Source organism: Taurulus bubalis (genome assembly GCF_910589615.1).
Source record: "Taurulus bubalis genome assembly, chromosome: 1".
In the NCBI taxonomy this organism is placed as follows: Eukaryota; Metazoa; Chordata; class Actinopteri; order Perciformes; family Cottidae; genus Taurulus; species Taurulus bubalis.
Window position 1 is genome coordinate 27,609,762 of NC_136589.1, and position 15,350 is coordinate 27,625,111.

The 15,350-nt window shown below is 38.4% G+C and overlaps 2 protein-coding genes across 2 annotated transcripts; both read right to left on the bottom strand.

Moving 5' to 3' along the window:
• Window positions 1–294: 294 nt before the first annotated feature.
• rabggtb (Rab geranylgeranyltransferase subunit beta) lies at window positions 295–7,265 on the bottom strand. Its single transcript, XM_079223305.1, has 9 exons — window positions 7,243–7,265; window positions 6,783–6,890; window positions 6,027–6,224; window positions 4,197–4,302; window positions 3,889–3,941; window positions 3,675–3,785; window positions 3,188–3,313; window positions 2,721–2,870; window positions 295–1,705 (listed from the first exon to the last, which is right to left on the bottom strand). The coding sequence occupies exons 1-9, from the start codon at window positions 7,243–7,245 to the stop codon at window positions 1,565–1,567; spliced, it is 996 nt and encodes a 331-aa protein (XP_079079431.1). The 5' UTR covers window positions 7,246–7,265; the 3' UTR covers window positions 295–1,564.
• A 1,163-nt stretch (window positions 7,266–8,428) lies between these two features.
• Window positions 8,429–15,144, bottom strand: acadm (acyl-CoA dehydrogenase medium chain). Its single transcript, XM_079216803.1, has 12 exons — window positions 15,093–15,144; window positions 13,465–13,573; window positions 13,209–13,306; window positions 12,778–12,847; window positions 12,570–12,670; window positions 12,228–12,308; window positions 11,237–11,367; window positions 10,972–11,080; window positions 10,445–10,585; window positions 9,676–9,771; window positions 9,208–9,456; window positions 8,429–9,109 (listed from the first exon to the last, which is right to left on the bottom strand). The coding sequence occupies exons 1-12, from the start codon at window positions 15,135–15,137 to the stop codon at window positions 9,038–9,040; spliced, it is 1,302 nt and encodes a 433-aa protein (XP_079072929.1). The 5' UTR covers window positions 15,138–15,144; the 3' UTR covers window positions 8,429–9,037.
• Between the last annotated feature and the right edge of the window lie 206 nt (window positions 15,145–15,350).

The window sequence follows — 15,350 nt, forward strand, 5'->3', positions numbered from 1 at the left end:
AAACCAGGAAGTGTTAATCAAGTTCTGTACATATACAATTCTGAGGTACGATTTCACGCTATTCCACTTCATTTTGGAGGACAATATTGTACTTATTTTGCAACATTAGTTACATTGCAGATTCCGATTATTTTGACAAAATAATAATCAACCAATAAATCATGATGCATTATTTGAGATTAAGGTTCCCAGCAGTACATAAAGTAATTATAAGATTAAACTAATCTCACATTAGTCCAAGTACTCTCTAATTGTGTCAAAACAATATCTATTTTTCAGACATTTATTGCCAGTCAAGATAAAAAATACGTTCCATTAATATACACACAAAGTTGCCAACAGTAAGCAGCTTTTTGGATAACTGCCCCCGAGTAGTTTGATTTTAATCATCTTTAAGCAGGACAGTTCCTTTAGAGCCGTGCTTTATTCCTAAAATCACATTATAAGCTTTTGTTTAAATTACAATCAAGACATTTTTCAGTTACCCATCACTTAAATTAGGGACAACCTGAGAACTAATAGATTCAACATGTGATTTATTTACCTTCTATTAAATTGTCATGAACATTTATCCAACGACAATGTTTGCATTTAGTAAGACAAGAGTGCAGCATTATGAAGATCACTTATTCCTGAAAGAAGAAAAAAAACGTGTGAGATTCAAAACGTAAGACTGGAAATATTTCAGGATTTTTTACACTTAGTTTGGGGGGAAACCTAAACCCTTTGCCCACAGCTTCATAACTGAGTAAATAGTGTAGCTGTGACTGTGGATAAGATGTTAAATATACTTGGCAAGAGACGACGCTGCAACGTGTTTTACCTCAGGGTCTCACAAACAAAAACACGGCCCCTTAAATTCAATTCCTGCCAAAAACATTTGATTTTGTTTGCAACAAGTCACGTGTTGCATCTCCAGTTCTAACCCATTAGCCCAGTGGTCATATGAATGCTCTAGTTTAAACAGGATGAGAAAGGTTTTGCCCTTCACATGCTCACTTTTATTTGAAACAGTGGATGCATGAAAAAGGCAAAACCTGCCAACAAATCAAAAATAAAACAAAGATTTGGTGTCTTCAAACCAGGCAAGTGTCAACACATTGGAATCGGAGAGCAAACATGCCAATGCTTGTCTATTTCAATTCACAATCTGTTCACAATCAGATTGAATATTTATTTATCATTCACGCACATGAAAACCATGTGTGCAAGTCAAAAAGCTAAGTAAGGTTGTACGATGAATTTCAGGGTTTTGCAAAGATGGTCAAACTTCAAAACATCTCTTTTCCAAACCGTTCTCTCGCAGTAAAAACGACAAAAGTGACTTGATAACACAATGAGTGGTTGAGGGAAGACAGACTCAGAAGTGCGCACAACTCTTTTTGTCCTTAGTGAGCAGAGAGCAAATCCTGCATCTAAAATGCATCTGTAGACTTCAGCGAACACCAAGATGTGTGGTGCCCCTCTCTCTGCTCCCGACATCCAACCGTGGGAGTGGGGTTGTTCAGCAGGGCAGCTGTGATTGTGTGTGTGTATGTGTGTGGGGGATGATGATGACAGAGAGCTAGCTGAGGAGGTCAGGCTGCAGGTCACGCCTCTGAAGGACATCCTCAGGCATGCAGAGGACCGGATTAACTGGCTTGATCTGTTCGTCTCCGAGGAGGGAGAGCCCTGCAATTCCGAACAGAGTGTGGAAAGGATCCACCTGCAAGAAGGTAGGAGCCTCAATAAGAATCAGAGATACAAATACAGAAAGGAGTTGCATGTCCTCCTCCATTATCTGGGCTTGTAATGACACACTGTAACATAATAGTATTGCACAGTTTTAAACAATGCAAAAGTATGAGGATGCGCATCATAGAGTGAACTGGTGTCTTATCAAGCTTTAAAGCAGCATCGACACCTTGTACTCACCGTGGTGGAGTTTATATAAAAGTAGCTACAGTGAAATTGAACAACAATGTTTTTGCATGATTCATAAAATCCAGGTAATGTGATCTATTTTTTCTTGCGTTTTCAGCTGATCAAGTTTTAATTTTATTATAAGAACAAAAATAACTATCGAATCAATATACAGTTCATGTACAGTATTTTCCACAGTTTTAAAAACCATATGGACAGTACTGATCATATTCTGACCTATAGAGAATTTTTTTTTTTTAGTGTTACTCTGTATTCATATCATACCTCCAGCTGTTTATTCTGCAATGAATAGTCGACTGTTATTTGTAATTACACTAAGCACAAAACATTGTATTTTATACTTAAACCTCCACCGCTTACTAAGTTCATACTGAATATATCTTATACATATTGTGTATTAATTACACACTGTTAATACTGCATCTAGTGTATTCATAACCCCTTTGTTTATTTTACACTATTTATTCTGTACAATACTATATACTTTACTGTGGCTTGATGCTAAACTACCTTTCGTTGTCTCAGTACCTGCACTTCATGGGCAATAAAGTAGAATTTAATTTGATCTAAGCTCCTAGTACTTAATCAATTCCATGTGAATCTAATGCAAGATAACTTTGATCTCATACCTTTTCACTGGTTGAAAAATATATATACGAGACCGAGAGACAAAAGGATGGGATCATGGAGGTGCAGACACGCATAAGATGAAAGAAACAGGATTTTATGAAGACAGGTCTAATACGTTTCCAGCTTCCATTGTAGGATGCAGGAGTTAGTCATGTTTGACAGCTCACCATGTCTCCTGGTCTGTCGGCGAAACCTCCGGTCTCCTCATCTTGACAAGCTAGAATAAACGATCGCAGCTTGGCCTTGTCGATCCAGTGGATCCGACCAATGATTTTCAGCGATGCTAAAACCCACCACGAGTAGCAAACATCTGGAAGCTGAACGAGACAAAGAAAGCCAGAGCTCTGTCAGTATTGGAACTTAATCTGATTTAAGTGTTAGCTGAAATACCTTTTTACTAATTTAGACTTTATACTTTAAATACTTTTAGACTAGATATGTTGCAGTTTTAACTCTTCCAATGTGAAGAAACTTGTAGTTTGGGGAACCCACAACTTTCTAAATAAATTCCAGACAGCGAGGAAATAAGAATTAGCAGAGCTACTTTAAGAATCAATCAAATCCGATTCGCTAAAAGTTTAAAAATGACAAGGAGGCATTTGATTTCCCTGTGAAGCATCTGGAGAGAGCAAACCTTCTCCGGTCGTCCATTGAGGCCTCCGGACGGCAGCTGCCTCTCGCAGAGCCACCAGCCCAGCAAGTCAGCATTCACCTGGTGAAGCTGCCCTGTGAGCGACAGGAAGCCAGAGCAGCAGTATATCTGACAGACAGGAGGGAAAAGACCTTCAAGGTTATATTTGAGAAAAACTTTAACAAATGTCAAAGCCCAAGAGGAGTGTGAACGCAATACCAGTCACCTTTCAGAGGGTGAACATTTCATTATGTTAGTGTTGAGACTCAAACTCTGTGTCACAAGACCAGCCTACAGCCTCATATTTGTGATGTGTGAATAATATTTAATTTGTCTGATAACTTTTACATGGGGACTAGCAATTTAACAGGCAAGTTCTTCAAGTTAGATCTTCTGATGTTGCTGCTTTTGTCGAAAAAAGAGAGATGAAAGAAAAGTGAAACTCCCACTATGACCGTCTTGCACTACACGAGTACATAAGTGGACTCACCTGACCAGCATGAGACTCTGAACCAGGTCTGCAGCCAAAACCTCCGTCAAAGTTCATACAGGACAAGACAAACTCTACAGCTTTGTCAACATTTATTGAGTCCGTCTTGCCCTAGAAGGAAGGAGAGGACAGAGAGTCATCTTCAGATTCCAAAGTGTGATAGTGTTGAAAAAAAAGGGAAATACTTGAGAAAAAGTGAACATGACATACATACCAGTAATGCAAGTGTAGCGACAGCACAGAAAGAAAATCTTGTGTCTATTTCTCCTGTAACGAAAAAGCCTTAACCTTGTAAAAACACAACATTATACTAGTATTTAAAGCAATCTATAATCTATATGTTTTACTGAGATTTCAGCTGCAAGCTAAAATGACAACAATTATTTAAATTGTATATTTGTTCAAATATATTTGAAAAGAAATCAACTTGTGGCTGGCATTGCCTATTATTTTATCACCTGTACTAAACTTCTTGTGTGCTTTTCATTCACTCCTTTTTGTTTCTATTTGAGGAGTGCTCACCCCATTTGTCCCCTGCAAATGAGCCATCTTCCTGCTGCAGCCCTTTAATGTACTCCACCACTTTGTCCACATCAAGCGCATCCACATTGTCATACAAGCAAAGGATCTGAGGAAAAAATAAAACAAAAAAATTAAACCAAAAGTCAAAACTTAGAGAAGACAAAATGGAAGGTAACAGACAAATTGAGAAGTTTTGCTGGGAGTTAAATACAAATATCACTTTAGGACCCTTAAGGAGAAACAATCTTAAAAACCAGAAATAATGAGACTGCTGAAATATACAGTCTTAAACACTTTTTATAAAATAAATTGATTAATGGGCACCACATTTCATCATTCTGTGTGCATGTATATATATATATTTTTATGTTGCAAGGTATACCGATGGTACCGCGGTTCCCGTACGTTAAAAACTATACGATTTTGCATATTTTTAGTATCGATACTTCCTCAAAATAGCGCGCTTCCTTAAAACTGCGCCGTTTGCTCTCTCTCATGCTCTCTGCATGCATTGAGCACATGCAGACGGCGCTTAAGGAGGCGGGGCTGCTCCACACTCACACAGCAGCACTCAGAGAGATTGGGGGAGACATGTCGAGTTCAGGAGCTTTTTGCCAACCGTCTAACAACACGTGTTTTAAAGCCACACAGACTAAGGGAGTAACATGTTGAACATGGCAAAGCACCGTTCAGGCAGACACCCTGCACTTTTCAAAGAGTTCAATGAACGACAGGTAATGTGATTATAAACACGAAAACCCCCAAGCTCACCATATAGAGCCTAACACGAGTAGCCTCAGCCTAGTTTGATGACTAGCATATATGATCATGAGGTCAGAATGCACACAAAAGTGTACCAAATGAAGCACAATTGATGCAAACTGGAGACATGAGGGTGGATCTTGAGCTAATTATTTTTAGTTAAGGAAAAATAACTTGCATGAATTGAGATATAATATGAAGTGAAAATATCAAACTCACTAAATAGTAAATAGTTGTAATAAGTGCATAAACAAGTGCAATAGTTGCAATAAGTGTGAATATTCACAGTTCTGTGAATGTATAGTGTAATTGTATTGGTGAAAGGTATGTGGTGGCATGTTTTTCATTGTTGTTTTTCAATAAAGGGGAGAAATTACCCTTTCATTATGTGTCCATCTTTAATGTACCCATCCCATATAGCATTAGGTTTTTTTCATCTCAAACACACATCTGTAAAATGATGTAACTCTACAATGTCTCATACTTATGGAAATAACTATGTAGTCATCTGGTCAGATACGGACAATAGGCCTACATAGCAGTGTATAATCAATGCTATGATGGCACCATGTAGTTTTCATTAATATCTTGCTATAGGCTAATACTAATATTAATGCCATTTGTTTTAGAATTAAAAAAAGCTGTGCAGGAACAAGCTGGTAAAAAAAGGGAACCATACAGACATTTTATTTATTACTATTAAAGATAAATATACCAGTATTGTATCGTATTCTGGTATCGTATCGAAAGTATCGAGTATCTTGATACTTATGGCAGGTATCGTAGTCATAATTTTGGTATCGTGACAACCCTAATATATATACACATACATACATACATACATACATACATACATACATATACACACACACACATTTCTGCTTTCTTCAGTACATTATCTGCCTATGTGAATTATTATAGCCTCGAGAGGAGGACATCTCATGGACCTCAAATCACAGCAAAGTATTCTCGTCTTTCTAGTCTGCAACAATTTTAACCTCTCGCAGCATAAATGTTGTTGAGAAAACAAGAATAAGTCCGTCAAACAGTCAGATTTCATGGAGTCACCTGGACGGCGCTGAGGGTGTAGAGCAGGTGGGGGTCGTGTCCGATGCTGGCGCTGAGGCCTCCACACTCGTGCTGACAGGCTTTGATAAAGTCTATGATCTCCTGGCGGTTCATCCGGGGCAGCTGCCCCATCAGGTCCATCACGGTCAGCCCCCAGTAGATGCCGCTCATCCTCAGGTACTCTGACAGCGTGTACTCCTGGACAAACACAAACAGGCCATAAATCAACAGGAGCGCAGGACCGGTTTACTGTACAGCCTATGGAAACAGGGGTTCTCCTTGTTTATTCATTAAAAGGATAAACAAGTTTGTGAACTTTGCATAAATAGCAGATTCCTGAATTTTGTATAATTAACACAATAAAGGCCCATGTGTACAACATAGACAGGGTTTATATGCATAAATTATTATTGCTTCTGTCCATCCGGGGAGAGGGATCCTCCTGTCTCCCTCAGGTTTCTTCCCCTTTTTTTCCCTGTGAAATGGTTTTTACTATCTTTATTAGGGGAGTTTTTCCTGATCCGATGTGAGGTCCCGGGACAGGGATGTCATGTGTACAGATTGTAAAGCCCTCCAAGGCAAACATGTATTTGTGATGTTGGGCTATATAAAATGAAATGGTTTCAGGTTGTCCACAAAATGTACATATACACATAAACCTGGGGAAACCATGTAAATATGAACCTGGCTTTGAACACTGGAGCATTGTCCTGTTGCAACAGAAAAGGGTATCCCCCTCCAAACTGTTTTACTCACATAGTCATCCTTTTTGGAGCCATAGGCAGCGATGTAGTCTGCATGTTTGTCCAGCTGCAGTGTGCTGGGAGCGTCAGGCTTAATGATGACATCTTTCACTTGGGTACCCTGATATTAAACACATAACATATGTAAACATAACACAAATTACAACTGACCTTGTTTGAACGAGACGCAATTGCAACTCCCCTGATGTAGCTGTCAACCCCGACATGAGTAAACCTGTAGTATGGATCTAGCTAACACTATTGAGATTGATTATCAACGAGCTACATGCTACTGATGCTAAGCTACATTTCAGCGACTTTACTACAATTAGCTGCTTTCACACAATACCGCTCCGCTGTGGCGCTATCGTTGGATAGAATGAAGACAAGTGGACATGTCCCTCTACTTCGGCTATAATGTTATCTTAAAATACACTGACTAACTATAACAATAACAACATGATACCGGTTACCATTCTGAAAGTGTTCGCATGATCATGCTTCTTCTTCTTCTGTGGTGTTTAACGGCAACTTGCATCCTTTTTGTTGCATTACTGCCATCTTCCGGTTCCCAACTACTAAACGTTCCCCATCAGTCCTGTTGCTCGCAAAAAGTTTGTCAAGCACCTTCTTCCCAGCTCACTAGATCCCCACTCTAGTTTACTACTTAGCTCTCTTCCTTTCATCCTTTGTCTTTCCATTTCTCCCAGCAAGCCCCTCCTTTCTGAGCTGTGTCTAACAGGTGGTGATGACATGTTGTACACTCTCTGGCAGTGTTCATAGGGACCGCCCGGTTGGACGCTTCCCTATCACGTGTAATGTGCTGCGTAGATTGCTGTGTCCAATTCTTAATCTTGCCATTGACACTTCTTCTCTCCTGTTTCCTCCCCTGTTTCTTTGTTTCTTACACTGTTCACTTTACTCTGAATTGAATGTCGGTGTCTCCCCCTCGTCTCCTGGTCCCATTGTTGCTGCCATACTCTGACGATATTTGTCCTGATGATGCTCTTTCCCTCTGCTTTGGATAACTTAATATCTATGTGTACTTTACTTTAGGGCTTGTTTGGCTAGTTTGTCCACTATTTAATTTCCTCTGATACCTACATGGGCCGGTACACATACACATATACATATAATTGCAGTGCCTCTTTCTACTGCTCTCGAGTGTGATCAGGCTTCTTCTTCTTCTTCTTCTTCTTTTTTGATTCTGCAGACTACACGCGGCATGGCGTATTGCTGCCCTCTACTGTTGGTCAATTATTCGCTTAACAGTAGTTTCGATTTTTTTGTTTTAATGGGGATTTTAGGGTTAGTGGTAATGATGTGTCTCATTGTCACTGAATTATACTATAATAATGTATCCTCCCTGATATGCCAAATCAAAGAAATAAAGTTAAAATAATATTTAACGAATATTGATTGTCAGTTTTCAAATTGAAGGAATTATAAATAATACATAATTTAATGGAATGGGCTACAACTGGATTTCGTTGTGCATAAGACAACAAATTATTATTGATACCTTGAATATACACATGGATGTAAAGGTATATGAATGGTTGAATTAACATTACATATTTTTTGTAATAATCCCACCAGGAGACAATAGATGTAATTCACTATCTCTAGATCAAAGAACTGTTGTTAAGGATCTTAAATCTTCTAAATCCTCAATCAATACATTTTCTAAATCAGAAAACAGAAAACATTTTCAGACAACATGCATTTTTACAGTTTTGTACAGATATGGATTTAATTGGTTCTGCTTGATTTATCATCATCAACTTGCCCTCAAACAGACACAAAACAGTCATATAAACAATTTAACAGATTAATGTCCAGACTGCTACCAAAGGCAGTGTTTGTGCCTGGCAGCAATTATTTACAACCTACAGATGGTGTAGCCTGACCGAACACGGTCATGTGATCTTTTGCCTGAATGTGGTGATCCTCAACTCAACAAGTCATTAAATAAGGCCACCGTTCTGAGCTGAGCTGTATTGGGAAAGCACTTTTAAAATAGGATAGGTCTCCTTGATGTTCTCTGATTAGAACGCTATCGACCAATTCAGGGTCTGCATCAGATCGAAAATCGCAAGTCTGAATGCTGTTAAGGCAAACAATCATAGAAATAGAATATTCTTTACTATTTCGAACCAAACAATATTTTGCAACTATGTAAGCAGATCTATTTCCGGGAACACATGTAATATATGTAAAAAAGTTAAAACAGTGCATTTGAATGAGGACATGTCAGGTGTGCAGAGTTCATTTCTTGTATCTTCCCAGGTGCTCTCGGGAAATAATGAGTCTTTGGATTTGAGCTGTGCCCTCGTAGATCTACGAGGGATATTAAAGAAAAGGGAAAGAAATCAAGAAAATGAAGTTTTGACCACATCTCTGTTCACTGAGATCAGATGCACAACATCACCACGCACCTGGTAGATCTTGGCGTCTCTCATCAGCTTCTCCACCGGGTATTCGCTGTTGAAGCCGTTGCCTCCAAATACCTGAACAGCATCAGAAGCCACCTGATTGGCGATGTCTCCAGCGAATGCTTTGGCGATGGAAGCATAGTAGGTGTTTTTGCGGCCCTGGTCCACTTCCCAGGCAGAGCGCTGGTACGCCATCCTGGCCAGCTCCACCTTCATCACCATCTCAGCCAGGAGGAAGGACACGGCCTGGTGCTGTGAAACAGGAGGAGACACTATGAACACTGTACAGCTGAGTTATCATGGTAGTTACAGTAATGAAAGTATTGACACTATTAATTTCCTTTTTTTTTTAAAACAGCATTCTACAGTCAATGTTGTAATTCAGTAAACTCAAAATGGGGTACGGCAGCATACATATATGCTGCGAGGGAACATGTGTGTTTCTGCTGACAAAAGAAATAAACAACAAACCTCAGCAATAGCTTTGCCAAAGGTCTTCCTCTCTAGTGCATAGTTGGTAGCTTCTTCAAGGGCCCTCTGTGCCAGGCCTGTTGCTCCTGCTGCCACCTGCATTGCAATAAATACATTAGTAACATCACAGACACAAATTATCAGTGACTAATACAATTAATCATGGCTCTGTCATTTGCAATGTCAAAAAGCACAAATATGTTTGGTTACCACAAGAGAGCATCCAATGTTGGGAGATTTTATGTAAATGCTCTTAAATTGTGTGAGCTATAAAGTTAATAATCTGTTGTCAAGTAACATTGATTTTTTTATTTTACAGATTTTTAATGGAAAAATATTGGAGCAAAGTGGATCAGTTCAAACTCATTTCCGCATGTCCATACATATCCAAAGGTTGCACTTTCTGCTGCGAGAAGACACTGTTGACTAAAGTTACCACGGCCCTGCTGTGGCGAGGCACTCATAAAATAAGTTATATAATAGAAATGTAAGAAAAATTGCAACAAGAAAATAACTGCTGATTATGCTGACTCTTTTAAGGATATACATGGCCAAATTAGTGTTTTTTATATTGCAAATGTTATTTTCCTGATACTGACCAAATAAAATATTGTACTCTTGATCCAATAAAATATTTAGAAAACAAACTCTGATAAACACAAATTAATTCTGTTACTTTTGATAACATTTTGTTTCTTCTTTTGCCACAAGAGACATTAATACATGGTGTTACAAATGTCTACTATTCAGTTACAGATAGAAGACTTACTGGTGGCCTGGTGTTGTCAAACGCACCCATGGCAATCTTAAAGCCAGATCCCTCTCCAATCAAGACGTTTTCCTTCGGTATCCTCACATCCTCAAAGGTGATGCCTCTGGTATCAGAGCACCTCTGACCCATGTTCAGCTCCTACAAGCACAAACACAAACACATGTTATCTTGTGGTGCACACATCAGAGTTCATTATTGGACAACCCTGACTGGAACGCAGATTCCCACACACAGTTTCCCTATCAGTTATAGTCTAATTCCATCTCATCATGATGTATACAGCATATGATATGAAATAAACACTATGCTAAAGCAAGTTTCCATTTACTTTAAAGAGCTCCAAGAGATTGCAATTGAAGCCATAAAAATATACTCAAATATTTGAAATATATATATATATAATGCTATTTTTTTTCAAAGTGACATCGCTTACAAAACTACATTTGTTACAATGTCTCTAGTCTCAAAGAAGAATACTGGTCTTAATACAAACCCAGTTGGTGTGTGATGTAGCGTCATCTCACCTTTCTTCCTATTAGAATTCCTGGAGTGTCAGCGTCCACAATGAAGCCAGTAAAAGCCTTGCCGGTTGAACATTTAGGATCTGGGTTAGTGCGGGCCAGGAGGAAGTACCTAGCAATATAAAAGAGTTATAAAAGTGCAGATAGGCTTCAGAGCAACGGGCAGATGTTCTTGTTTTTGTTGAATCAAAACAGCATCACAAACATAAAGTGCCGACTGAGCATATATTCTTAGTGTACAATAAGAACAATGGTGGGGAGTACACACCAGTTGGCTTTCCCGCCATTGGTGATCCACATCTTCTGCCCGTTAACAACATATTCATCGCCCATCTTTACAGCCCGGGTCTTGAGGCCGGCTACATCAGAGCCCGCTCCAGGCTCCGTCACACAGTATGCCTGCCGAAAACCCACCACACCCCATTATTGACTATTTTTGCTGGTGTCGTCAGCTAACAGTAATAAAGTAGTACTATGATACGTCATGGCTCATGTTCCTGCTTTCACAAGGATCCTTGTTGCTTTTCATTCTAGAAAGACAGTTACATTTGAGAGCCTGGCGCCAGCAAATACTGAGAGGATTATCAAAATAGTTTTTGACTCATATCATGAGTCACTGCAGCTCTACTATTCAACACGTCGTGATGCAATTAACTTGATTTCAAACACCAGGTACACATACAGGGGAAGTAAAACATTATTATATATATTAGGGATTTTGTGTACTCTGCCCCCTCATCATGGAATATGTTGCAGAATGTTTTAAAGCTCAGAACTGATACCACTGACTGCTTTTAAATCTAGAATGAAAGAAATAGAGGCAGGTTCCCAAAAATGTAAATGTTTCTTAAATTGACTCTGTTACTTCACTGTCTTTTAGCTTTTCGTTTCTTTTAACTTGTCTTGTTCTGTGTTTTCCGTCTGTAACTAAGTGTTTTTTTATGCTGCTGCCTGTCTTGGCAAGCTCTCCCTCGAAAAAGAGAGTTTTAATCTCAATGGGACTTCCTGGTTAAATAAAGGTTGAAATTAAAAAAAAAAAAAAAAGATACATTAAGCCTATTCAAACATAGAGTACTATTCTTGGTAGCATTAAACTTGTAATGCAGTCTTTGGTAGAATTAAAATGATTAGATGAGCAGAGAAGAAAGTAAGAAACAATGAGCATATTTACTCAAGAAGGGACTTTAATTCTCAAGTAAAGTCCCTCCTTGAGTAAATATGCACATTGTTCATTTTCACCACTGTCCAATAATACTTACACACATCAGAGGCTCTTCGGTCATCCTTCCCAGGTATTTACTCTTCTGTGCGTCAGAGCCAGCTAAAATAACAGGCATTTGCTATGTGGGAGAAACAGATATATTTATTTTAACTGAGCCACAACAACTGTTATTAATCATTGTTATGAATGATCTGATCACACTCTGGAAATATTGATTATAGAAAATTATGAGGTTTGAGGTTTGACTGGAAAGAAATGGGGAGACTACAGTTTCCCAAATCTCAAAGAAGAATTTGGTGGACATTTTTTGTGATTTAAGCAAAATAACTTTTTAGAAACCGTTGAAATGCAAATGAAACGCTTATAAACGACAACTTACTCCAAGAGAGTTCGCCTCAATAGCAGTCTGGACTCCGGTGCAGCCGTAAGCCAACTCTTCTGTGACGAGGCAGTTATCAAAGATTGACAAGCCCATTCCACCTGAAAACATAGAGACAAACATAACAGGGTTTTAAAAGGACATCAGCCAACTTGCATGAAATAAACCATTTCCACTGACATAAAAAAACAACTGTATTAACGCATACCATATTCCTGTGGAATGTGACCGTTCATCAGACCAAGCTCCCATGCTTTCTTGATGATGGGCATAGGATACTGCAACATGAGGTATAAATTATGTTTAAGATTTTTTCAAACTTTTTGAGACCCAATTTAAGGAGAAATTATCATTACAGCAACAGGCTGCGAGGTAAGAAAACATTGCATAGACTCTAATAAGAGAAAAATAAGAGATTCAAAAAATAAACAACATAAAAAAACACGTATTACTGAACTTTGCTTCTGACCTATTGGGGGAGATTGAGGCATGTGCTCACAACGTCACTAAGTGATGCAGACAGAAAATGCATAGTACAATAACATTTAAAAGCCTTTATGTCAGTAAACTTATCAAGTCAAGCTGTATTTAATAATGCTCTATACACTAACTGCCACCTAATCTTCGCGATATACTCACTTCACCACTCCTGTCATAAGCCGCTGCAGCAGGGACGATCTCTTCACGTGCAAATTTCCTCGCTAGCTGTTGGAACTCCTTTTGCTCATCCGTCAGCTCTGTTGGGCAAAACCAGTACAGACAGGAGGAACAATTACAGCGACCAATAATTATTTAATTGTACATATGGACAAGTGAGCATTGTATTAAAGCAGGTATGACTAGAATGTGATGGTATCCTTTGAAAATTATGTAACGGTTCCTCCATCCAACTCACCAAAAGAGAAGCCGAGGTTTGCTGGTTGGCCTGAGTGAGATGCTTCGACGCCAGCTGCAGAACTGTATTTCTGCAGCCGGATCCCAGATCGCACACTGGCTTTGAAAACCTGTGGATGGAGAGGGAAATCAGCAACAAACAAAACATTTAAACAACACACCTGATTTTACTGCAATAAGTTAAGTTAGTAAAACATTAGCGAGCCCCAGTTTGCGTCTCTGATGCATAACAATTGCATTCACAGAGCTAAACATTGTAAAATTATAAATAAATACCATGTTTTAAAAACACAGAGATTACTTTAACATTTTGTTCTCATGTGAAGGCATTTTCCAAATCACTAAAGTCACCTTTTAACCATCTGGTTTTGTTTTGCATAAAATAAAAGACAATTCATTGAAAAAGAATCAACAATTTGTAAACAACTAGTCTTTCTTGAACACCAACAGTAGACATTTTTAAACTACTACTATAACTATTGTTATTGTCATAAACTATTCAAAATAAATTACAGTTACATTATGATGCGTTCAGGTTTTGTTCAGGGAGAAAGAGTATTGGGCGAAGGCAAATTATAACGCGACTATAATGTCTTCACATGTAATCTCGTAAAATGTAGGTTTGGGAAGACATTTCAATACATCCGGTTGTTTGAAGGACATTACTTTACAACAAGATTAATATTAGAGAGGAAATGATGACCTGTTTACACTAGCTCTAAGCAGTTTACAATACATTATTAAAACTACTAATGACAATATTTGCTTTAATCAATACAATTACAATCTTTTCTTTCCTTATTATTTGAATTGTGTTTTTATATGAAGAAAACAATATTAATTACTATGACAAAGTAAAAGGATACCATTTAGAATTGCTGGTGGTTTACACCGACTTGCAGTTGAAATAATTTTGGGGAGAGTGACTGGATCTTTGTAGACCAGCTGCTATCTATATCAACAAAAAGGGTTTGTAAACAACAAAGGGTTTTGTTTCGCCAATATGGATCATAAATGATCTGCAAAAACGTGATCAGGAATGTCTAAAATGTAGAGATTGCATGGTTTTCAAGAGTTTCAACTAACTGATAATACTACACATACTACTACTGCTATTACTACGACTACTACTATTACTACAACTACTACCGCTATTACTAGTACTACTACAACTACTACTGCTAGTACTACTACAACTACTGCTACAACTACTAATGCTAGTACTACTACAACTACTACTGCTAGTACTACTACAACTACTACTGCTATTTCATTTTACGTAATTTCAGCAATGCATTGCGATTGATTTCAGCTTTTAGCTGTTGCAACGCATTTGGCTAGTTATATTATCAAGGTAGCTCTGTGATTGACGTTTAGCTGATTGTAACGCAGAGGAGAAGTTACTTCACGTGTCTGATTGGTAAATGTGAACACAAGGACAACGCGTCTAAAGATGTGTTATGGAAAGCAGACAGCTGTGACGTAGCTAGTTAGCGAAACCTTCAGCAGATTTACTCGAAAACAAATGTATATGCGTATACAAATGCAGCCCAGGTGGAAAATAAATCTTTCATCGACTAAAACTATGAACATGCTATGGTGAATTGAAGCTATATTAACGATACGTACCTTATTGAAGAGCATTGTGAAGTGCCGATACTGCACAAACCGCATACACAGACTGCACTGAAACCTTTGTCCTATATTATAAAACTTGCGCCTCTCAGCCAATCACAGCAGCGGGATTGAGCACATGTCGTGGCTCGTCATCCGGAAAATGACTTTTCCCCCAGTTAGCCTTTACCTTACATGATCGTTACCTCACAACGTGTTATATACAGTCAATGCACTTAGAGCACCAACATGTTGATATATTGTCTTTTGTCT